At 58.8% G+C, this 22,687-nt stretch overlaps 2 protein-coding genes across 7 annotated transcripts; one reads left to right on the top strand and one right to left on the bottom strand.

Moving 5' to 3' along the window:
* Positions 1 to 193: 193 nt before the first annotated feature.
* TMEM256 (transmembrane protein 256) lies at positions 194 to 2,797 on the bottom strand. Its single transcript, XM_066569974.1, has 4 exons — positions 2,581 to 2,797; positions 2,401 to 2,438; positions 2,181 to 2,261; positions 194 to 1,462 (listed from the first exon to the last, which is right to left on the bottom strand). Exons 1-4 carry the CDS (start codon positions 2,654 to 2,656, stop codon positions 1,319 to 1,321), a joined length of 339 nt encoding a protein of 112 aa, XP_066426071.1. The 5' UTR covers positions 2,657 to 2,797; the 3' UTR covers positions 194 to 1,318.
* A 4,854-nt stretch (positions 2,798 to 7,651) lies between these two features.
* On the top strand, positions 7,652 to 20,459 carry NLGN2 (neuroligin 2). Of its 6 annotated transcripts, none has more exons than XM_066569984.1 (6): positions 7,652 to 8,019; positions 13,275 to 13,331; positions 14,613 to 14,762; positions 15,485 to 15,670; positions 16,659 to 17,448; positions 19,450 to 20,459. In XM_066569984.1, the coding sequence occupies exons 1-6, from the start codon at positions 7,914 to 7,916 to the stop codon at positions 20,438 to 20,440; spliced, it is 2,280 nt and encodes a 759-aa protein (XP_066426081.1). In that variant the 5' UTR covers positions 7,652 to 7,913; the 3' UTR covers positions 20,441 to 20,459. The 6 variants fall into 6 exon arrangements, with proteins under 6 accessions (XP_066426081.1, XP_066426082.1, XP_066426083.1 ...); XM_066569986.1 differs by lacking the exon at positions 7,652 to 8,019 and adding an exon at positions 8,412 to 8,454; XM_066569981.1 differs by lacking the exon at positions 7,652 to 8,019 and adding an exon at positions 8,477 to 8,763.
* Positions 20,460 to 22,687: the final 2,228 nt, after the last annotated feature.

Raw genomic sequence — 22,687 nt, 5'->3', positions numbered from 1 at the left:
GGGGGGATTTTGGTTGAGGTTAATTTTGGGTGAATTTAGGGGATTTTGGGGGGATTGTGGTGAATTGTTTGGGTTTTGGGCGAATTTCGGGGATTTTGGACATTTTGGGTGGTTTTGGGTGAATTTTGGGGTATTTTGATCTCAACGACGGCGGGGCCATCCCTAAGCCCCGCCCCATGATGTAACACACTCGTGACTACAACTCGATCGTTTATTGGTTCGCGATTCCGGCACCGCGGCCAATCAGAGCCACGGCCCCGGCCCTCAGCCAATCAGGAGCTGGAGGGCGGGGCAGGCAGCACGCCATTGGCTGTCGCCGAGCAACAGCCGTGACGTCAGCAGGAGGACAAAGGAAGCGCTCCCATTGGGCGGTGGCTCCACCAATGGGGGGCAGGGGGAGGAGCCTCGGTTCTTAAAGGGGCAGCGCCCGAATGGGAGCGGTGACCTCCCGGTGACCCCAACGGTCACTTCCGGTCACTTCCGGTCACTCCCAGTGACCCCAGGCCCCTGAAAACCCTTGAAAAACCCCAAAACCCCTTAAAAACTCCAAAACTCCTTTAAAAATCAAAACAAATTCTCAAAAAAACTCAAATCCCCTGAATTCACCCCAAAACCCCTTCAGCCACCCCAGCGCTGCCCGAGCCCCTCCCCCGATGAATTTTGGGGTCTCCCCCGCAGCTTTGGGGTGATTTTTATGATTTTTGGCTTCCCCGGATGATATTCCAGCGATTTTGATGATTTTCGGGTGATTTCGAAGATTTTTGGGTGGTTCCGATGATTTTCCAGGCCCCCTTGGCAGGTTTTGGGTGCTCTTGGTGGATTTTGGGGTTTTTTTGGTGATTTTGATGATTTTTTCAGCTCCCTTGGCAGCGTTCGTCCAATTTCTGCTGGGTTTTGTCCGGTTTTGACGATTTTCTGGGCATTTTTTATGATTTTCAGCTGATTTTGACGATTTTTTCTCTCTTTTTGCTGGGTTTCAGGCGATTTTGATTATTTTTGTCTGGTTTTGATGGTTTCTGTCTGTTTTCCTTGGGTTTTGTCTGGTTTTGCCCATTTTCAGGCGGTTTTGATCCCTTTTTTCTCAATTTTTGATGATTTTTTTTGTCCGTTTTTGCCCGTTTCAAGGTGATTTTTACCAATTCTGTGTCCCCATGGCTGCCCAGCCCAGGATCAGCAGCGTCGATTTCCAGCTGGTTTTGAATTATTTTTTGGTCCAATTTTGCCGTTTTTTGTCCATTTTTGATGATTTTTGCCCATTTTTGCCATTTTTTGTCCGGTTTTGCCCATTTCCAGGTGATTTTTGCCCGTTTCTGGGCCCTCAGAGGGCCATGGCGGCCCAGCCCAGGATCAGCAGGGTCCCCCCCAGCGGCGCCGCCCGGTTGAATTTGGGGTCCCCGGTGAGGCCGTGGAAGTAAAGGGGGCCACAGAACAGGCCCAGCCCCGCCAGGAGCAGGGAGCCGGCCTGGGGAGGAATTCGGGCAAATTTGGGCAAATTCGGGGAAATTTGGGCGAGAATTCTGGGATTTGAGGGGGTTTGGGGGAGTTTTACTCAATTTTGGGTGAATTTGGGGGGGTTTGGGGAGGGGGAGATGGGATTTGGGGAGGATTTGGGGGAGTTTTGGGGCAGATTTTGGGGGGGAATTTGGGGTTTTGGGGGGGATTCTGGGATTTGAGGGGGTTTGGGGGCATTTGGGGCTGTTTGGGAGGGGATCTGGGGATTTTGGGGGGATTTTTGGGGCATTTGGGTGGGATTTATGGGGTTTGGGGAGAGTTTTGGGCAGAATTTATGGAATTTGGGGGAAATTTGGGGGAAATTTGGGGGATTTGGGAGGTTTGGGGAGAATTGGGGGGATTTGGGGTGGAATTTAGGAGAATTTGGGGGGGTTTGCAGGGAAATTCGGGGGATTTGGGGGGGTTAGTGGGATTTGGGGACTTTGGGGGGGACTTTGGGGGTTTGGAGGGGTTTTGGAGGAATTTGGGTGGAATTTATGGGATTTGGGGGAGTTTTGGGCGGATTCAGGGGATTTGTGGGGGAGAATTTGGGGATTTGGATTTGTGGGGGGTTTTGGGGCGTTTTGCAGGATTTTTGGGGGTGATTCGGGGAGGGCGGGGTTGGCAGAAGTGGGGGCGGGTTTTGGGGTGAATTCAGCAGATTTTGGGGGGGATTTCGGGGCTCTCACCAGGTGTGGTCGGCGGCAGTGCGGGGTCGCCAGCAGGGCCAGGCTGTGCAGGAGGTGGAAGCGATTGGCGGTCTCGTAGAGCTGGGGGGGCGATTTTGGGGTCATTTCGGGTGATTTTGGGGTTTTTTGGGTCCTTTTCGGTTAATTTTGGGTTTATTTTTAGGGCGTTTTGGGCTATTTTTTGTATTTTTGGGCGGTTTTTCCCCCCGTCCTCACTCACCTCTTTCTGATACTCGTCCCGGTCACTGCGGCGCATTCCTGGGGGGGAAATGGAGGTCAAAGACCCCCAAAATTCCCCCAAAACCCCCCCAAAATCCCCTCAAATCCCCCCCAAATCCTCCCCAGGACCCCCAGACCCCTCAGAGCCCCCCGGGATCCCCCCCTTCCCGCCCCGCCCCACCGTGGGCCCCGTAGGCCGCGCCCGCCATGGCGGCGGCTCCGCTGAGGGCCCCGACCCTGCCCCAGGCCGCCGCCATCGCTGCCCCCGCTCCGCTTCCGCTTCCGCCTCTGCGCGCTTCCGCTTCCGCCCCGCAACTCCGCGCCTCCCATTGGGCGAGCCGCGCGTCAATCAAAACTGAGGGTGACCAATGGGAGCGCGCGGAGCGGGTCCCGCCCCCCGGCGGGGTCACGGCGCCCCCTGGCGGAGCTGGGAGGGAGAGCGGCGACCCCCGGGGGGGGGTTTGGGGGGTCCCGGGGGATTTGGGGGGAATTTGGGAAATTTTGGGGTCCTAAGGGGGTTTAGGGGGGATTTAGGGGGTCCTGGAGGGGACCTGGGGGAGATTTGGGGGTATCTGGGGGGATTTTGGGGGGATTTTGGGAAATTTGTGGGTTCTGGGAGGGTCCTGGGGGTTTGGGGGATTCCCAAGGGGAATTTGGGGAGGATTTGGGGGGATTTGAGGGAGATTTGGGGGTCCTGGGAGGTTTGGAGGAAGATCTGGGGGAGATTTGGGGTCCTGGGGGGATTTTGGGGGGTCCTGGGGGGGATTCCTGTGGGGTTCCAAGTCGATTTTTGGTGGTTTTGGGATTTTTTTGGGGGCTCCAACCCCTCCCAAAGGATCCTGGGCCCTCCCAAACGTCGGGGGGGAAGGGGGAGGGTGAGGATGAGGACGGGGACGATGAAGGCGAGGAGGATGAGGATGAAGATGGCGAGAGGGGTTGGCGGTGATGACGATGAGGAGGGCGGGGGCCTGGGGATGATGAAGATGATGAAGGTGAAGATGACGATGATGAAGGCCGGGGCCTGGCCCTCGCACGGAGATGGTGCTGAGGATGCTGAGGATGATGACGAAGATGATGATGATGGTGATGATGAAGGCCGGGGGCCAGGGATGATGATGAGGATGATGATGAAGGTGATGATGAGGATGATGCGATGAAGATGAAGGGGCCGTCCCTGTCCCGGTGATGCTGAGGACGATGACGATGATGAAGATGGAGATGATGAAGGCCGGGGGCTGTCCCTGGCACGGGGATGATGCTGATGATGATGAAGATGAAGATGATGATGATGATGAAGATGATGAGGAAGATGAAGGGGCTCTCCCTGCATCGGGGGTGATGATGCTGAGGATGAAGATGATGGTGGCGATGATGAGGATGATGAAGATGATGATGATGATGAAGGCTGGGGATGAGGACGATGCTGATGCTGGGGATGAAGATGATGATGCTGCCAATGATGATGATGAGGAAGGCCAGGGATGCTGATGCTGAGGATGCTGTTGATGATGATGAAGATGCTGATGAAGGCTAGGGATGAGAACGATGCTGATGGTGCTGATGAAGGCTGGGGATGATGCTGATGGTGCTGATGCTGAGGATGAGGATGATGATGATGATGATGGTGCTGATGGTGCTGAAGATGAGGATGATGAAGATGACGATGCTGATGAAGGCTGGGGATGAGGACGATGATGCTGATGGTGCTGATGATGCTGAGGATGAGGATGATGAAGATGATGCTGATGGTTCTGATGGTGCTGTTGCTCTTCAACGAGGATGAGGATGATGAAGATGATGATGCTGATGAAGGCTGGGGATGAAGATGATGATGATGCTGATGGTGCTGATGCTTTCCAACGAGGCCGATGCTGAGGATGCTGAGGATGCTAAAGATGAAGGCCGGGGATGAGGATGATGCTGCTGATGGTGCTGAGGATGAGGATGATGATGATGATGATGGTGCTGTTGCTCTCCAACGAGGCCGATGCTGAGGATGCTGAGGATGCTGAGGATGCTGAGGATGAAGGCTGGGGATGAGGATGATGAAGGTGCTGCTGGTGCTGATGCTCTCCGACGAGGATGAGGATGCTGAGGATGCTGAGGATGCTGAGGATGAAGGCTGGGGATGAGGATGATGAAGGTGCTGCTGGTGCTGATGCTCTCCGACGAGGATGAGGATGCTGAGGATGCTGAGGATGCTGAGGATGCTGAGGATGAAGGCTGGGGATGAGGATGATGAAGATGCTGCTGGTGCTGATGCTCTCCGACGAGGATGAGGATGCTGAGGATGCCGAGGAAGGAGGGGCGGGCGGGGCCGGCGCTGCCGGGGATGCCGGGGACGCTGACGATGCCGCTGATGATGAGGATGACGGCGCCGATGAAGGCCAGGGGGGCCGTCCCGTTGGCGGCGCCGCCCCCCGGAGGCGGCTCCCGGCGGGAGGGACCCGCGGCCGCTCCCGGTTCGGCTCCGTCGGCCCCGCCATGGCCCCCCCGCCCCCCCCGCCCGCGGCGCCCCGGTGAGCGCGACCCCCCCGCCCCTCCCCCACCCCCCGGGACCCCCCCGCGACCCCCCCGGGCTGGGGGAGGGGCGGGAGGGGGAGGGGAGAGCCCCGGGCCCACCATGGGGGGATGGGGGGGGGGATGGGGGGGGAGGGGCGGGATGGGCCCCCCCCGGATGGGGTGGGGGAGGGGCGGGGGGGGAGGGGGGGGGGCGAGACCCCCGAATTGGGGAGGGGGGAGGGGCCGGGATGTGGGGGGAGGGGCCGGGATTTTGGGGGGGGGGAGGGGGCGATGCCGTAACTGGGGCAGGGCCCAAAGGGGGGGGAGGGGGGTCCCCATCCCCCCCCGCCCCCCCGGGACCCCCCCGCCCCCCCCGGGATGCTCCGGAACTCCTCCGGTTGCCAGGGCGACGCTCCGGGCTCCGTTCCCATGGCAACGGGATGGGGGGGGCGCATCCCTTCAACCCCCCCCCGGACGGGCCTGGGGAGGGGGAAATTTGGGGATTTTTGGGGGAATTTCGGGAGTTTTGGGGGATTTGGGGGAATTTCGGCGGTTTGGGGGGGGATTTTTTGGGGTTCTCTGGAGGCGTTTTGGGGCTGGGGGTTTCGGGGGTCGCGGGGGGGAGGGGCAGGACCCCCCCTCTGATTGGTTCGTTCCGCTTGTTCTTCTCTCCCCCCCCCACCCCGCGCTCGCCCCTCCCCCCATTTCCCATCGTCCCTTTGGGCTCCGGGCCCCCCCCCCGCCCGCCCCCCCATGGCCGCCCCTCCCCCCCCATCCCTGACCTGGGACCCCCCCCCCGGGACCCTCAATGGCCCCTCCCCCCACCCCGTGACCCCCCCCGGCCCCAAAATTCCCCAAATTCCCAAAATCTTAAAATCCCAAAATTCCAAATCCCAAAATCCCAAATCCCCAAAATCTCCAAAATTCCCAAAATCCCAAAATCCCCAACTCCCAAAATCCCAAAATTCCCAATCCCAAAATCCCAAAATCCCAAAATCCCCAACTCCCAAAATCCCAAAATTCCCATTTCTGCCCCCAAATTTCTCCCCCAATTTGCCCCAAATTCCCCAAATTTTCTTGCCCCATTTTCCCATTTTCCCCTCATTTCCCATCTCCTCGATTTCCCCCCAATTTCTCCCCAATTTTCCCTAAATCTTCTCCCCAATTTCGCCCCATTTCTCCCCAAAATTCCCCCTCAAATTCCCCCCAAATTTCTGCCCCCATTTCTTCCCAACTTTTCCCCAATTCCTTCCAAACTTCCTCCCCAATTTCACCCCAATTTTCCTCCAATTTTCCCCCAATTCTTTCCCCATTTCCCCCCATTTTACCCCATATTTCCTTCCCAATTTCCTCCCAAATTTCCTCAAAAATTTCCCCCAATTTTCCCCCCAATTTTTCATCTCCCCTTCCCCATTTCTCCACAATTTCTCCCAAATTTTCTCTCCCATTCCCCCCCCCCCAAATTTCCCCAATCCCCCTCAATTTTCTTGCTGCATTTCCCCCCATTTCTCCCCCCAAAATTTTTCCCAAATTTCTCCTCATTTCCCCCCAAATTTCCCCAATTTCCCCCCAAATTCCTTCCCCCATTTTCCCCCCATTTCTCCACAATTTCCCCAAATTTCCTCTCCCAAATTTCCCCAATTTCCCCCCAAATTTCTTCCCCCAATTTCTCTCAAATTTCCCCAATTGCCTCCAAATTTCCTCCACAATTCCCGCCAAATTTCTTCTTCCATTTTTTCCCCATTTCACCCCAATTTTCTCCCAATTTTCCCCGAATTTTCCTCCCCCATATCTCCCCCATTTCTTCCAAATTTCCCCCAAAATTTCCTCCCCCATTTTCACTGATTTCCCCCATTTTCCTCCCCTATTTTACCCCCATTTCTTCCCAATCTCCCCCCAAATTTCCTCCCTAATTTTCCCCCATATTTCCCAATTTCCCCCAAATTTCTTTCCCAATTTCCCCCCAAATTTCCCCAATTCACCCCAAATTTCCTCCCCCATTTCTCCTACATTTGTTCCCAATTTCCCCCCAAATTTCCCCTCACATTTTTTCCCCATTCCTCCCCAATTCACCCCAAATTTCCTCCCCCATTCCTCCCCAATTCCTCCCCAATTCACCCCAAATTTCTTCCCCAATTCACCCCAAATTTTCTCCCTGTTTTCCCCTTCATTTCCCCCCTTTTTTCCCCAATTCCCCCAAATTTCTTTCCCAATTTCCCCTCACATTTTTTCCCTATTTCTCCCCAATTCACCCCAAATTCCTCCCCCATTTCTCCCCAATTCCTCCCCAATTCACCCCAAATTTCCCGTTCATTTCCTCCCCAATTCACCCCAAATTTCCCCTCACATTTTTTCCCTATTTCTCCCCAATTCACCCCAAATTTCCCCCCCAATTCCTCCCCAATTCACCCCAAATTTCCTCCCTGTTTTCCCCTCCATTTCCCCCTATTTTCCCCAATTCCCCCAATTTTATTTTCCCTCATTTTCCCCATTTTCCCCCATTTTTCTCCCCCCGCCCCACCCCCCACAGCCCCCCCACCACCACCACCACCCTCCCCCCCCTCCCCTCCCCATAACCCCCCCTCCCCCCTCCCCTCCCCCACCATGCCTCCCCCTCCCCCCCTCGCCCTGGCCTTGGCCTTGGCCCTTTGGGCGGCGCCGCCCCCGAGCCCGGCCGCGCCCCCGGGCCCCGCCCCCCCGGGCCCCGCCCCCCCGGGCCCCGCCCCCGGGCAGCCGCCGGCCCCGCCCCCGGCGGACCCCGCCCCCGAGGCGGACCCGCGCTTCCCGGTGGTGCCCACGCAGTACGGGCGGCTCCGCGGCGCCCGCCGCGACCTCAGCAATGAGCTCCTGGGCCCGGTCCAGGCCTTCCTGGGCGTGCCCTACGCCGCGCCCCCGCTCGGCCCGCGGCGCTGGGCGCCCCCCGAGGCCCCCGCGGCCTGGGGCGGGGTGCGCGACGCCACCGCCTTCGCGCCCGCCTGCCCGCAGAACCTGCGCGCCGGGCCCCCGCCGCTGATGCTGCCGCTGTGGCTCAGCGACAACCTGGAGGCGGCCGGCGCCTACGTGGCCGCGCAGAGCGAGGACTGCCTCTACCTGAACCTCTACGTGCCCACCGAGGACGGTAAATGTACCTGAGACACACCTGGGATACACCTGGGGTACATGGGATACACCTGGGTACAGCTGAGGTACAGCTGGGTGTGAGTGCAGGGTCATACAGAGCGGGGACTGCCTCTACCTGAACCTCTACGTGCCCACCGAGGACGGTAAATGTACCTGAGACAGACCTGTGACACACCTGGGGACACCTGAGACACACCTGGGCACAGCTGGGGTACATGGGATATACCTGGGATAGAGCTGGGGATGGGCCTGGGGTGACACAGAGCGGGGGCTGCCTCTACCTGAGCCTCTACGTGCCCACCGAGGACGGTACGACACACCTGTGACACACCTGGGGACACCTGGGGTACATGGGATAGAGCTGGGTGTGAGTGCAGGGTCATACAGAGTGAGGACTGCCTCTACCTGAACCTCTACGTGCCCACCGAGGACGGTAAATGTACCTGAGACACACCTGAGACACACCTGGGCACACCTGGGGTACATGGGATATACCTGGGTACAGCTGAGGTACAGCTGGGTGTGAGTGCAGGGTGATACAGAGCGGGGGCTGCCTCTACCTGAACCTCTACGTGCCCACCGAGGACGGTAAATGTACCTGAGACACACCTGGGCACACCTGGGGACACCTGGGGTACATGGGATATACCTGGGTACAGCTGAGGTACAGCTGGGTGTGAGTGCGGGGTGATACAGAGCGGGGACTGCCTCTACCTGAGCCTCTACGTGCCCACCGAGGACGGTAAATGTACCTGAGACAGACCTGTGACACACCTGTGACACACCTGTGACACACCTGTGATACACCTGAGATACACGGGGTGCACCTGAGTACAGCTGGGGATGGTTGGGATAGAGATGAAGTGGAAGGATCACACCTGGGACACACCTGGGACACACCTGTGACACACCTGGGACACACCTGGGGACAGGTGAGGGACAGGGACACACCTGGGCCACACCTGGGACACACCTGGGGACAGGTGAGGGACAGGGACACACCTGGGGCACACCTGGGACACACCTGGGGCACACCTGGGACACACCTGGGGCACACCTGGGGACAGGCAAGGGAGGGCTGGGGATGGCAGGAGTGGGCGTGGCTACGGAAATGAGGCGTGTCCAGGTGAGATGGGCGTGGCCCGGTGAGATGGGCGTGGCCAGGTGAGATGGGCGTGGCCAGGTTAGGGGCAGGGGCTCTACCCCAGCGCTGCACCCCATTGGAGGAGCGGACAGGTGGGCGTGGCCATGTTTAATGGGCGTGGTCAATGAGGGAGGGGCGTGGCCGGCCCCGCCCAGGTGAGGGTGGGAATGGGGCAAAAAATGAGAAAATTGGAGCAAAGCAGGGAAATTAAAGGAAAAAAGGGCAGAAATTGAGGAAAAGGGGGCGGGGTCAAGGGAGGGGGAGGGGCGGCTCCGCCCCCAAATCTCGGTCCACAAAATGGGGAGAAAAAAGAGAAATTTGAGCAAAGTTTAGGAAGAAATGGGGTGGAAAATGGAGAAATCGGGAAATGGGGCAAAATCTGGGGAAATTGGGCAAAAAAAAAGGTGGGAAAATGAGAAGGGGCGTGGCCTGGTCTGACCCCGCCCCCAAATGGGGAAAAAAGTGGCGGGAAAAGGGAAAATCTGGGCGGAAAAATGGAGAAATTGGGAAATTGGAATTTGGGGAGAAAAACGGCAAAATTGGGCAAAAAGGGGGAGGGGCAGCCCCTCGTGAGCCCCGCCCCCAAACCATGGCCCCGCCCCCTGCTCGGGGTCCATCCCAGTGTCCACTCAGTGTCCACTCAGTGTCCATCCCAGTGTCCATCCCAGTGTCCATCCCAGTGTCCATCCCAGTGTCCACTCAGTGTCCACTCAGTGTCCATCCCAGTGTCCACTCAGTGTCCATCCCAGTGTCCATCCCAGTGTCCATCCCAGTGTCCATCCCAGTGTCCACTCATTGTCCACTCAGTGTCCATCCCAGTGTCCATCCCAGTGTCCACTCAGTGTCCATCCCAGTGTCCATCCCAGTGTCCATCCCAGTGTCCACTCAGTGTCCACTCAGTGTCCATCCCAGTGTCCATCCCAGTGTCCACTCAGTGTCCACTCAGTGTCCATCCCAGTGTCCACTCAGTGTCCATCCCAGTGTCCATCCCAGTGTCCATCCCAGTGTCCACTCAGTGTCCACTCAGTGTCCATCCCAGTGTCCATCCCAGTGTCCACTCAGTGTCCATCCCAGTGTCCACTCAGTGTCCATCCCAGTGTCCATCCCAGTGTCCACTCAGTGTCCATCCCAGTGTCCACTCAGTGTCCATCCCAGTGTCCATCCCAGTGTCCATCCCAGTGTCCATCCCAGTGTCCACTCAGTGTCCACTCAGTGTCCATCCCAGTGTCCATCCCAGTGTCCACTCAGTGTCCACTCAGTGTCCATCCCAGTGTCCATCCCAGTGTCCACTCAGTGTCCACTCAGTGTCCATCCCAGTGTCCATCCCAGTGTCCATCCCAGTGTCCACTCAGTGTCCACTCAGTGTCCATCCCAGTGTCCACTCAGTGTCCATCCCAGTGTCCATCCCAGTGTCCACTCAGTGTCCATCCCAGTGTCCACTCAGTGTCCATCCCAGTGTCCATCCCAGTGTCCACTCAGTGTCCACTCAGTGTCCATCCCAGTGTCCATCCCAGTGTCCACTCAGTGTCCACTCAGTGTCCATCCCAGTGTCCATCCCAGTGTCCATCCCAGTGTCCACTCAGTGTCCACTCAGTGTCCATCCCAGTGTCCACTCAGTGTCCACTCAGTGTCCACTCAGTGTCCATCCCAGTGTCCATCCCAGTGTCCATCCCAGTGTCCACTCAGTGTCCATCCCAGTGTCCACTCAGTGTCCATCCCAGTGTCCATCCCAGTGTCCATCCCAGTGTCCACTCAGTGTCCATCCCAGTGTCCATCCCAGTGTCCATCCCAGTGTCCACTCAGTGTCCACTCAGTGTCCACTCAGTGTCCATCCCAGTGTCCACTCAGTGTCCACTCAGTGTCCATCCCAGTGTCCACTCAGTGTCCATCCCAGTGTCCATCCCAGTGTCCACTCAGTGTCCACTCAGTGTCCATCCCAGTGTCCATCCCAGTGTCCACTCAGTGTCCACTCAGTGTCCATCCCAGTGTCCATCCCAGTGTCCATCCCAGTGTCCATCCCAGTGTCCACTCAGTGTCCATCCCAGTGTCCATCCCAGTGTCCATCCCAGTGTCCACTCAGTGTCCACTCAGTGTCCACTCAGTGTCCATCCCAGTGTCCATCCCAGTGTCCATCCCAGTGTCCACTCAGTGTCCACTCAGTGTCCACTCAGTGTCCATCCCAGTGTCCACTCAGTGTCCACTCAGTGTCCATCCCAGTGTCCATCCCAGTGTCCACTCAGTGTCCACTCAGTGTCCATCCCAGTGTCCATCCCAGTGTCCACTCAGTGTCCATCCCAGTGTCCACTCAGTGTCCATCCCAGTGTCCATCCCAGTGTCCATCCCAGTGTCCACTCAGTGTCCATCCCAGTGTCCATCCCAGTGTCCATCCCAGTGTCCACTCAGTGTCCACTCAGTGTCCACTCAGTGTCCATCCCAGTGTCCACTCAGTGTCCACTCAGTGTCCATCCCAGTGTCCATCCCAGTGTCCACTCAGTGTCCACTCAGTGTCCACTCAGTGTCCATCCCAGTGTCCATCCCAGTGTCCACTCAGTGTCCATCCCAGTGTCCATCCCAGTGTCCATCCCAGTGTCCATCCCAGTGTCCACTCAGTGTCCACTCAGTGTCCATCCCAGTGTCCACTCAGTGTCCATCCCAGTGTCCATCCCAGTGTCCATCCCAGTGTCCACTCAGTGTCCATCCCAGTGTCCATCCCAGTGTCCATCCCAGTGTCCACTCAGTGTCCACTCAGTGTCCATCCAGTGTCCACTCAGTGTCCATCGCAGTGTCCACTCAGTGTCCACTCAGTGTCCACTCAGTGTCCATCCCAGTGTCCATCCCAGTGTCCACTCAGTGTCCACTCAGTGTCCATCCCAGTGTCCATCCCAGTGTCCATCCCAGTGTCCACTCAGTGTCCACTCAGTGTCCATCCCAGTGTCCATCCCAGTGTCCATCCCAGTGTCCATCCCAGTGTCCACTCAGTGTCCACTCAGTGTCCATCCCAGTGTCCATCCCAGTGTCCACTCAGTGTCCACTCAGTGTCCACTCAGTGTCCACTCAGTGTCCATCCCAGTGTCCATCCCAGTGTCCACTCAGTGTCCACTCAGTGTCCATCCCAGTGTCCATCCCAGTGTCCACTCAGTGTCCATCCCAGTGTCCATCCCAGTGTCCACTCAGTGTCCATCCCAGTGTCCACTCAGTGTCCATCCCAGTGTCCATCCCAGTGTCCACTCAGTGTCCATCCCAGTGTCCACTCAGTGTCCATCCCAGTGTCCATCCCAGTGTCCACTCAGTGTCCACTCAGTGTCCATCCCAGTGTCCATCCCAGTGTCCACTCAGTGTCCATCCCAGTGTCCATCCCAGTGTCCATCCCAGTGTCCACTCAGTGTCCATCCCAGTGTCCATCCCAGTGTCCATCCCAGTGTCCACTCAGTGTCCACTCAGTGTCCATCCCAGTGTCCACTCAGTGTCCATCCCAGTGTCCATCCCAGTGTCCATCCCAGTGTCCACTCAGTGTCCACTCAGTGTCCATCCCAGTGTCCACTCAGTGTCCATCCCAGTGTCCATCCCAGTGTCCACTCAGTGTCCACTCTGTGTCCACCCCTCTGTCCATCCTACCCCCATCCAGCCCCTCCCCCAGCCCCATTTTTGGGCCATTTTCTCCATTTTTGGGCCCTTTCCCCATTTTTCCCCATTTTTCCCTTTTTCCCCCCATTTCCCATTTTTCCCATTTTCCTCAATTTCGGGGCTTTTCCCCCCCCATTTCCAATTTTTCCCATTTTCCCCCCATTTCCAATTTTTTCCCGTTTTCCCCCCATTTTTGGGGCTTTTCCCCCCCATTTCCAATTTTTCCCGTTTTCCCCAATCCGGGGCTTTTTCCCCCCATTTTCCCCTCCCCTCGTTTTTCCGGGGGGGGTTTCTGGAATGTTCCAACTCCTCTTTTTTCGGACATGGGGGGGGGTGTGGAATTTTGCCCCTCCCCCCCCCCATAATTTTTTTTTTTTTTTTTTTTAATTTTTTTGGTTCTTGCTCCCCCCGCCCCCGCCCCCCGCCCCCATTTTCGCTCCTTTTTGCCCCAAATTTTTTTTTCCTTTTCTCTCCCCCCGGTCCAGGTTTGCTCGGCAAAAAGCGCGAGGACGGCGCGGCCGGCGGCCCCCCCCCGGACTCAGGTATTTCCTGCATGTTTTGGGGCAAATTCCGCCGATTTTGGGTCTTTTGCATTTTTTTTTTTTTTTTTTCTTTTCCTGCTTCTTCCCCCCCCCGCCCCTTTTCTTTTCTTTTTTTTTTTTTTTTGGTTTTTTTTGGGGTTTTTTGGGGTTTTTTTGGGTGGTTTTTTTCCTCTTCTTCCCCTCCCCCTCCCCCTTTTCCCCTCCCCCACCCCCCCCCAAATTCTCTCCCGTGGGGGGGGGGGAGGGGGGGAATTTTTTTTTAATTTTTTTTAAATTTTTTGTGCCTTTTTTTGGGTCTTTGTGGATTTTTTTTTTTGTGGATTTTTTCTGGGGGGGGTTTTGGTTCTTTTCTTTTTCTTTTTTTTTTTTTCTTTTATTGTGGTTTTTTTGTTCTTTTTTTTCTTTTTTTTTCTCTTTTTTTTGTGGTTTTTTTTTTTGGCTTCTTCGCGGGGGGGGTTTGGGGCAGATTTTTGGTTTTTTGGTTTTTTTGTTGTTGGTTTTTTTTTTTTTTTTTTGGTGTTTTGGTGGTTTTTTGGGTTTTTTTGTGGTTTTTTGGATGCCCCTCCCCCATCCCCTCCCCTCCCCCCCCCCCGCCCTTTGCTCATTGCCCCCAAGGGGGGGGGGGGAGGGGACGTTGCCATGGAAACGGCCCCAAAAAAGGAAAAAAAACAAAAACAAAATGACCCAAAATGTCCCCAATGGACCCCAAAATTACCCAAAGTGACCCCAACTGACCCCAAAATCACCCAAAATATCCCCAAAGTGACCCCAAAATGACCCAAAGTGACCAAAAATGACCCCAAAATGACCCAAAGTGACCAAAAATGACCCCAAGTGACCCCAAAATGACCTAAAGTGACCCCAAAATGACCCCAAGTGACCCCAGAATGACCCAGAGTGACCCAAAGTGACCCCGAGTGACTCCAAGTTACAGAATATTAATCCCAAGTGACCCAAAATGGCCCAAAATGACCCAAAATGACCCCAAGGGTGTCCCCAGGGATGTCCCCGTCCCCTGCCCTGTGTCCCCTCCCTGATGTCCCCAGGTGTCCCCAATGTCCCCAAATGTCCCCAAATGTCCCCAATCCCCCACAATGTCCCCAAATGTCCCCAATGCCCCCAAATCCCCTCATTGCCCCAAATGTCCCCCAACATCCCAAATCCCCCCATTGCCCCCAATGCCCCCAATGTCCCCAATGCCCCCAATCCCCCCAAATCCCCCCAATGCCCCCAATGTCCCAAATCCCCCCATTGTCCCCATTGTCCCCTCGGTGTCCCCAGACATCCGTGACAGCGGCAAGAAGCCGGTGATGCTGTTCCTGCACGGCGGCTCCTACATGGAGGGCACGGGGAACATGTTCGACGGCAGCGTCCTGGCGGCCTACGGCAACGTCATCGTGGTCACCATGAACTACCGGCTGGGCGTGCTGGGTGAGGGGACATTGGGGACACTGGGGGGACACTGGGGGGACACTGGGGACACTGGGGACACTGGGGACATTGGGGACATTGGGGGGATTGGGGGCATTGGGGACATTGGGGACACGGCAACGTCATCGTGGTCACCATGAACTACCGGCTGGGCGTGCTGGGTGAGGGGACATTGGGGACACTGGGGGGACACTGGGGACATTGGGGACGTTGAGGGCATTGGGGACATTGGGGACACTGAGGGGAGACTGAGGGGACATTGGGGACACTGGGGACACTGGGGGGATTGGGGACACTGGGGACATTCTGTGTCCTGGCCACGTCCCTGCCATGTCCTGGCCCTGTCCCCAATGTCTTGGCCCTGTCCCCAGCGTCTCCTCCATGTCCTGGCCCTGTCCCCAGTGTCCCCACAGTGTCCTGGCCCTGTCCCCAGTGTCCCTGCGGTGTCCTGGCCCTGTCCCCACCTTTCCCTGGCAGTGTCCCCAGTGTCCCCTCGGTGTCCTCAATGCGCTGGCGGTGTCCCCAATGATCCTGTGGTGTCCCCAACATCCCCACGGTGTCCCCACTGTCCCCAACGTCCCCAGGGTGTCCCCAACGTCCCCTCCAACATCCCTGGTGGTGTCTCCAATGTCCCCCTGGTGTCCCCACGATGTCCCCAACGTCCCTGCTGGTGTCCCCACGGTGTCCCCACGATGTCCCCAACGTCCCCCCGGTGTCCCCAGGGTTCCTGAGCACGGGGGACCAGGCGGCCAAGGGCAATTATGGACTCCTGGACCAGATCCAGGCGCTGCGGTGGCTCCACGAGAACGTGGGGCACTTTGGGGGCGACCCCCAGCGCATCACCATCTTCGGCTCCGGCGCCGGCGCCGCCTGCGTCAGCCTCCTCATCCTCTCGCACCACTCGGAAGGTACCAAAAACGGCTGGAAACGGCCCCAGAACCAACCCGGGGGAGTTGGGGTTCCTCAGGGACGGCCCCGAAAATCGCCCCAGGGAGTGAATTTCTGCAAAAACGGCCCCAGAATTAATTCAGGAAATTCCTGCAAAAACGGCCCCAGAATTAATTCAGGAAATTTCTGCAAAAACGGCCCCAGAATTAATTCAGGAAATTTCTGCAAAAACGGCCCCAGAATTAATTCAGGAAATTTCTGAAAAAACGGCCCCAAAATTAATTCAGGGACGTATCAAGGACAGATCAAAATCCCCATCACCCCAAACCCTGGTGGAACCCCATCCCTGCGTGCCCCATGACCCCAAACCCCAACTCCCGTGATCCTGCTGACCCCAAACCCTGGTGAGGCCCCATCCCAAGCACCTCTCATGGTCCCAAAGCTTGGTGGGACCCCATCCCCATAATCACAGTGACCCCAAACCCCGGTGGGACCCCATCCCCACGTCCCAAATGACCCCAAATCTTGACGGAACCCCAATCCCCATGACCCCAAACCCTGGTGGAACCCCATCCCCACGTCCCAAATGACCCCAAACCGTGATGGAACCCCATCCCTGCATCCGTGATGACCCCAAATCTTGATGGAACCCCAACCCCAATGACCCCGATGGCCCCAAACCCTGATGGAACCCCAACCCCAATGACCCTGATGACCCCAAATCTTGACAGAACCCCAACCCCAATGACCCCAAACCCTGGTGGAACCCCATCCACACGTCCCAAATGACCCCAAACCTTGCTGGAACCCCAACCCCAATGACCCCGATGGCCCCAAACCCTGGTGGAACCCCAATGCCCAGTGACCCCATGGAACCCTGATGGGACCATCCCCAAACACCTCCCGTGACCCCAAACCTCATCCCCCGCCCCGTTCCCAAGCCTCGGTGGCGCCCCCGTTCCAGGCCCGCGCTGACCCCGCGTCCCCCCTGCCCCCCGGTTCCCCCAGGCCTGTTCCAGAAGGCCATCGCGCAGAGCGGCACGGCCATCGCCAGCTGGTCGGTCAATTACCAGCCCCTCAAGTACACGCGGCTGCTGGCGGCCAAGGTGGGCTGCGAGCGCGCCGACACCGGCGCCGCCGTCGAGTGCCTGCGGCGCCAGCCCTTCCGCGCCCTGGTGGACCAGGACGTGCAGCCCGCCCGCTACCACGTGGCCTTCGGGCCGGTGGTGGACGGCGACGTGGTGCCCGACGACCCCGAGATCCTGATGCAGCAGGGCGAGTTCCTCAACTACGACATCCTCATCGGCGTCAACCAGGGCGAGGGCCTGAAGTTCGTGGAGGACTCCCTGGAGAGCGAGGACGGCATCTCGGCCTCCTACTTCGACTTCACGGTGTCCAACTTCGTGGACAACCTCTACGGGTACCCCGAGGGCAAGGACATCCTGCGGGAGACCATCAAGTTCATGTACACGGACTGGGCGGACCGGGACAACGGCGAGATGAGGAGGAAGACGCTGCTGGCGCTCTTCACCGACCACCAGTGGGTGGCGCCGGCGGTGGCCACGGCCAAGCTGCACGCCGAGTACCAGTCGCCCGTGTACTTCTACACCTTCTACCACCACTGCCAGACGGACGCGCGGCCCGAGTGGGCGGACGCGGCGCACGGCGACGAGATCCCCTACGTGTTCGGGGTGCCCATGGTGGGCGCCACCGACCTCTTCCCCTGCAACTTCTCCAAGAACGACGTCATGCTCAGCGCCGTGGTGATGACCTACTGGACCAACTTCGCCAAGACGGGGTGCGTGGGGAGGGGGTGGGTGGTTGAGGGGTCGGTTGGGCGGTCAGTTGGGTGGCTGAGTGGTCAGTTGAGTGGTCAGTTGAGTGGTCAGTTGAGTGGTCAGTTGGGTGGTTGAGTGATCAGTTGGGTGGTCAGTCGGGTGCTCGGTTGAGTGGTCAGTTGGGTGGTCAGTTGGGTGGTTGAGTGGTCAGTTGGGTGGTCAGTCGGGTGCTCGGTTGAGTGGTCAGTTGGGTGGTCAGTTGGGTGGTTGAGTGGTCAGTTGGGTGGTCAGTTGAGTGCTCAGTTGAGTGGTTGATCAATTGGTCACTTGGTCAGTTGGTCAGTCAGTGGCTGGTAGGACAGTCAGTTGGGCGATCAGTTGAGTGGTTGGATGAAGAGTTGAGTGGTTGAGTGGTCAGTTGGGTGCCCAGTTGGATGGTCAGTTAGTGGTCAGTTGAGTGATTGGGTGCTCAGTTGGGTGGTCAGTTGAGTGGTCAGTTGAGTGGTCAGTTGAGTGGTTGGGTGCCAAGTTAGGTGCTCAGTTGGGTTGTTCAGTGCCCAGCTGGGTGATTGGTCAGTTGGGTGATTGAGTGGTCAGTTGGGTGGTCAGTTGGATGATCAGTTGGGTGATTGGTCAGTTGGGTGATTGGTCAGTTCGGTGCCCAGTTGTGCGATTGGTCAGTTTGGTGCCCAGTTGTGCGATTGTTCAGTTCGGTGATTGGTCAGTTCGGTGATTGGTCAGTTGGGTGATTGGTCAGTTGGGTGATTGGTCAGTTGTTTGAGTGCCCAGTTGTGCGATTGGTCAGTTGTTTGATTGGTCAGTTCAGTGCCCAGTTGTGCGATTGGTCAGTTGTGTGATTGGTCAGTTGTGCGATTGGTCAGTTCGGTGGTCAGTTGTGCGATTGGTCAGTTGTTTGAGTGCCCAGTTGTGCGATTGGTCAGTTGTTTGATTGGTCAGTTGTGCGATTGGTCAGTTGTTTGAGTGCCCAGTTGTGCGATTGGTCAGTTGTGTGATTGGTCAGTTGTGCGATTGGTCAGTTCGGTGGTCAGTTGTGCGATTGGTCAGTTGTTTGAGTGCCCAGTTGTGCGATTGGTCAGTTGTGTGATTGGTCAGTTGTGCGATTGGTCAGTTGTTTGAGTGCCCAGTTGTGCGATTGGTCAGTTGTGCGATTGGTCAGTTGTTTGAGTGCCCAGTTGTGCGATTGGTCAGTTGTTTGAGTGCGCAGTTGTGCGATTGGTCAGTTGTTTGGGTGCCCAGTTGTGCGATTGGTCAGTTGTTTGAGTGCGCAGTTGTGCGATTGGTCAGTTGTTTGAGTGCGCAGTTGTGCGATTGGTCAGTTGTTTGAGTGCCCAGTTGTGCGATTGGTCAGTTGTGCGATTGGTCAGTTGTGCGATTGGTCAGTTGTTTGGGTGCCCAGTTGTGCGATTGGTCAGTTGTTTGAGTGCCCAGTTGTGCGATTGGTCAGTTGTTTGAGTGCGCAGTTGTGCGATTGGTCAGTTGTTTGGGTGCCCAGTTGTGCGATTGGTCAGTTGTTTGGGTGCCCAGTTGTGCGATTGGTCAGTTGTTTGAGTGCGCAGTTGTGCGATTGGTCAGTTGTGTGATTGGTCAGTTGTGCGATTGGTCAGTTGTTTGAGTGCCCAGTTGTGCGATTGGTCAGTTGTGTGATTGGTCAGTTGTGCGATTGGTCAGTTGTTTGAGTGCCCAGTTGTGCGATTGGTCAGTTGTGCGATTGGTCAGTTGTGCGATTGGTCAGTTGTTTGGGTGCCCAGTTGTGCGATTGGTCAGTTGTTTGAGTGCCCAGTTGTGCGATTGGTCAGTTGTTTGAGTGCGCAGTTGTGCGATTGGTCAGTTGTTTGAGTGCGCAGTTGTGCGATTGGTCAGTTGTTTGGGTGCCCAGTTGTGCGATTGGTCAGTTGTTTGGGTGCCCAGTTGTGCGATTGGTCAGTTCGGTGCCCAGTTGTGCGATTGGTCAGTTGTTTCCGCTTGGCCAGCCGCTCACCCCTCCGCCCCTGCGCCCGCAGCGACCCGAACCAGCCGGTGCCGCAGGACACCAAGTTCATCCACACCAAGCCCAACCGCTTCGAGGAGGTGGTGTGGACGCGCTTCGACGGCAAGGACAAGCGCTACCTGCACATCGGCCTCAAGCCGCGCGTGCGCGACCACTACCGCGCCAACAAGGTGGCGTTCTGGCTGGAGCTGGTGCCGCACCTGCACAACCTGCACCAGCTGCCGCCCTCCTCCACCACCACGCGCCTGCCGCCGCCGCCGCGCCGCGCCCCGCCCACGCGCCGCCCCGCCCCGACCACGCCCGTGCAGCCCGGCGGGTTCGCGGGGGACGAGGACGAGGATGACGACGGCGACGGGCGGCGGCGCTTCGCGCCCTTCCCCGGGGACTCGCGGGACTACTCCACGGAGCTCAGCGTCACCGTGGCCGTGGGCGCCTCCCTCCTCTTCCTCAACATCCTGGCCTTCGCCGCGCTCTACTACAAGCGGGACAAGCGCCCCGTGGGGGAGGGGCTGCGGGGCGGGGCCCTGGGGGTGGGGCCCCGGCGGCTGAGCCCGCCCGCGGCGCCCACGTCATCGTCCGGCCGCGTGGTGGCCACCAATGACCTGCTGGGGGGGCACCACGGGGGCGGGGCGCTGGCCGCGGAGGAGGAGCTCGTGCAGCTGCAGCTGAAGCTGCCGGCGGTGGGGGGCGGGGTGGGCGTGATGATGGGCGTGGCCATGGGGGGAGGGGAGCCCCCCGAGGTGCCGCCCTCGGGCCCCCCCGATTACACCCTGGCCCTGCGCCGCGCGCCCGAGGACGTGCCCCTCCCCCACGCCGCGCACGCCCCGCCCCCCGCCGCCCCCTCGGGCGCCGCCGCCCCGCCCCCCTCGCTGCTGCCCCCTCCCCCCACCACCATCACCATGGTGCCGGGGGGGCTCCCGGCCCTGCCCCCCTTCGGGGCGCCCTTCCCCCCGCCCGGCCACAACAGCGCCCTGCCCCACCCCCACTCCACCACGCGCGTATAGGGGGGAGGGGCCAGGCGGCCCCGCCCCCCAACCCTGCCCCGCCCCTGCCCCGCCCCTGCCCCGCCCCCACTCCACCACGCGCGTATAGGGGGGGAGGGGCCAGGCGGCCCCGCCCCCCAACCCTGCCCCGCCCCCACTCCACCACGCGCGTATGGGGGGGAGGGGCCAGGCGGCCCCGCCCCCCGCTCCCGAGCCCCGCCCCTGCCCCGCCCCCGCCTGGAATGGACTCGAAAGGGGATGGGGACCCCTCCCCCACCCGCCCAGCCCCCATCAGCGGGACCCCTCCCCCCACCCCCAGAGTTTGGGAGCCCCTCCCCCACCCCAGGAAGGACTGGTTGGAGCCCCTCCCCCCACCCCTATCAAAAATGGTGGTGAGGGGGAAAACCCCCCCCAAAAAATGCGGGAGCCCCTCCCCCACCCGCACACCCGTTCCCGCCCCTCCCCCCTCCCAGTGGGGGCGGGGCTGAGCCGCATGGGGACCCCTCCCCCACCCCGGGGGACCCCTCCCCCACCCAACAAAAAATAAAAAAAACCCGCATGGGAATCCGCCCCTCCCCCACCCCAGCAGGAATCATGGGGGGGGGGGTCGCCCCTCCCCCATCCCTCCCCGCAACCCCCACCCCCCCCAAAATCCGCGGGGGGAGCCCCAAAAATGGGGTGGGGGAGGGGCTGACCTAGTGGGGGAGGGGATTTGGAGCCCCTCCCCCACCCCAAAAAAAGCTGCATGATCCTGATTGGCCGGGCCAGAACGAGGCCAAATCCCGGGGGGGGGAGGGGCCCTGTCCCCGCCCCTCCCCCGATTTTTTCCCCAATTTTTGATTTTTTTCTTTGTTTTTTTCTGGGTTTTTTTTTTTGCCGCTTTCTTGGATGGAGAAATTTGTGCCAAACGTGGGGGGAGGGGCGGCCCGGCCCCTCCCCCTTCCCCCACCCCAACCGCTGCCCCTCCCCCACTCCATCCCCATAAAAATGGCCGTGACCTTTGACCCCGGAGCGTCACCATGGAGACGGGGGAAGCGGAATGGTGATGACGTCATCGTCGGGGGCTGTGACCCCGCCCCTTGTGACGTCACTGCTTGACATGGTTATGTCGCTGCTGTGACGTCATTGGTGACCTTATGACGTCATCGGTTGCCACGGCAAGCCCATCCTGTGATGTCACCGGTTACCGTGGTGATGTCATCTCGCGACGTCACCGGTTGCCATGGTGACATCGCCCCTGTGACGTCATTGGTGACCGTATGACGTCATCGATCGCCGTGGTGACGATGCCCTGTGACGTCACTGCTCACAGCTGTGACATCACCGCTGTGACGTCATTCGTTTCCCTGTGACGTCACCGCTTGCTATGGTAACATCGCCCTGTGACGTCACTGGTTGCCATGGCGATGTCACCTTCTGACGTCACCAGCTGCCACGGTTATGCAACGACTGTGACGTCATGGGTATCCCCATGACGTCATCGATCCGCTTGGTTGACGTCACCTGATGACGTCACTGGTTGTCGTGCCAACCTCGCCCTATGACGTCACCCCTTGACACGGTGACATCGCCACTGTGATGTCATCGGTGTCCCGGTGACGTCACCAATCGCCGTGGCGATGTCACCCTATGACGTCACCGCTTTGCCGCTGCGGCATCAGTGCTGTGACGTCATCGGTTACCCCGTGATGTCACCGGCTGCCATGGCGACGTCACCATATGACGTCGCCAATCACCGTGGTGACGTCACCGCTGTGTCGTCATCGGCCCCCCCCCATGACGTCACTGGCTGACACATCAGCGCAGTTTGGTGACGTCATCGGTTGCCATGACGACAACGTCTTGTGACGTCACCGGCAGTCGTGGTGACGTCACCCCCTCTGACGTCACCGGTTGCCACGGAGACCGCCCCCATTTCCGCGGCGACATCACTGTGACCCCGCCCCGGTTGCCATGGAGACGCCCCTCCCCCACCTCCCCCTGCCCCCCCCCAGCTCCCCCCGCCCCTCCCCCACCCCAGAGCTTCTATTTTTATTCCCGGGGGGGCCGCGGGGGGAGGGGCGGGGTGGGGGAGGGGCGGGCGGGACCCCCCAGCGTGGGGGAGGGGGGGCGGGGGTGGGGGGAGGGGCGGGGGGAGGGGCGGCCCCGCGGGCGTTTTTAATTAAAAAAAGAAAAAAAGAAAAAAAAAAAGAAAAAAAAAATTCCAGATAAAACCAAAAAACCGGAACCCGGAAGTGACGGAGAGTGAACTGCGCATGCGCCGTGGGG

Source organism: Molothrus aeneus, unplaced genomic scaffold (genome assembly GCF_037042795.1).
Source record: "Molothrus aeneus isolate 106 unplaced genomic scaffold, BPBGC_Maene_1.0 scaffold_134, whole genome shotgun sequence".
Taxonomy (NCBI): domain Eukaryota; kingdom Metazoa; phylum Chordata; class Aves; order Passeriformes; family Icteridae; genus Molothrus; species Molothrus aeneus.
Note: the sequence above shows the minus strand (reverse complement) of the source record. Positions and strands in the feature narration are given on the sequence as shown.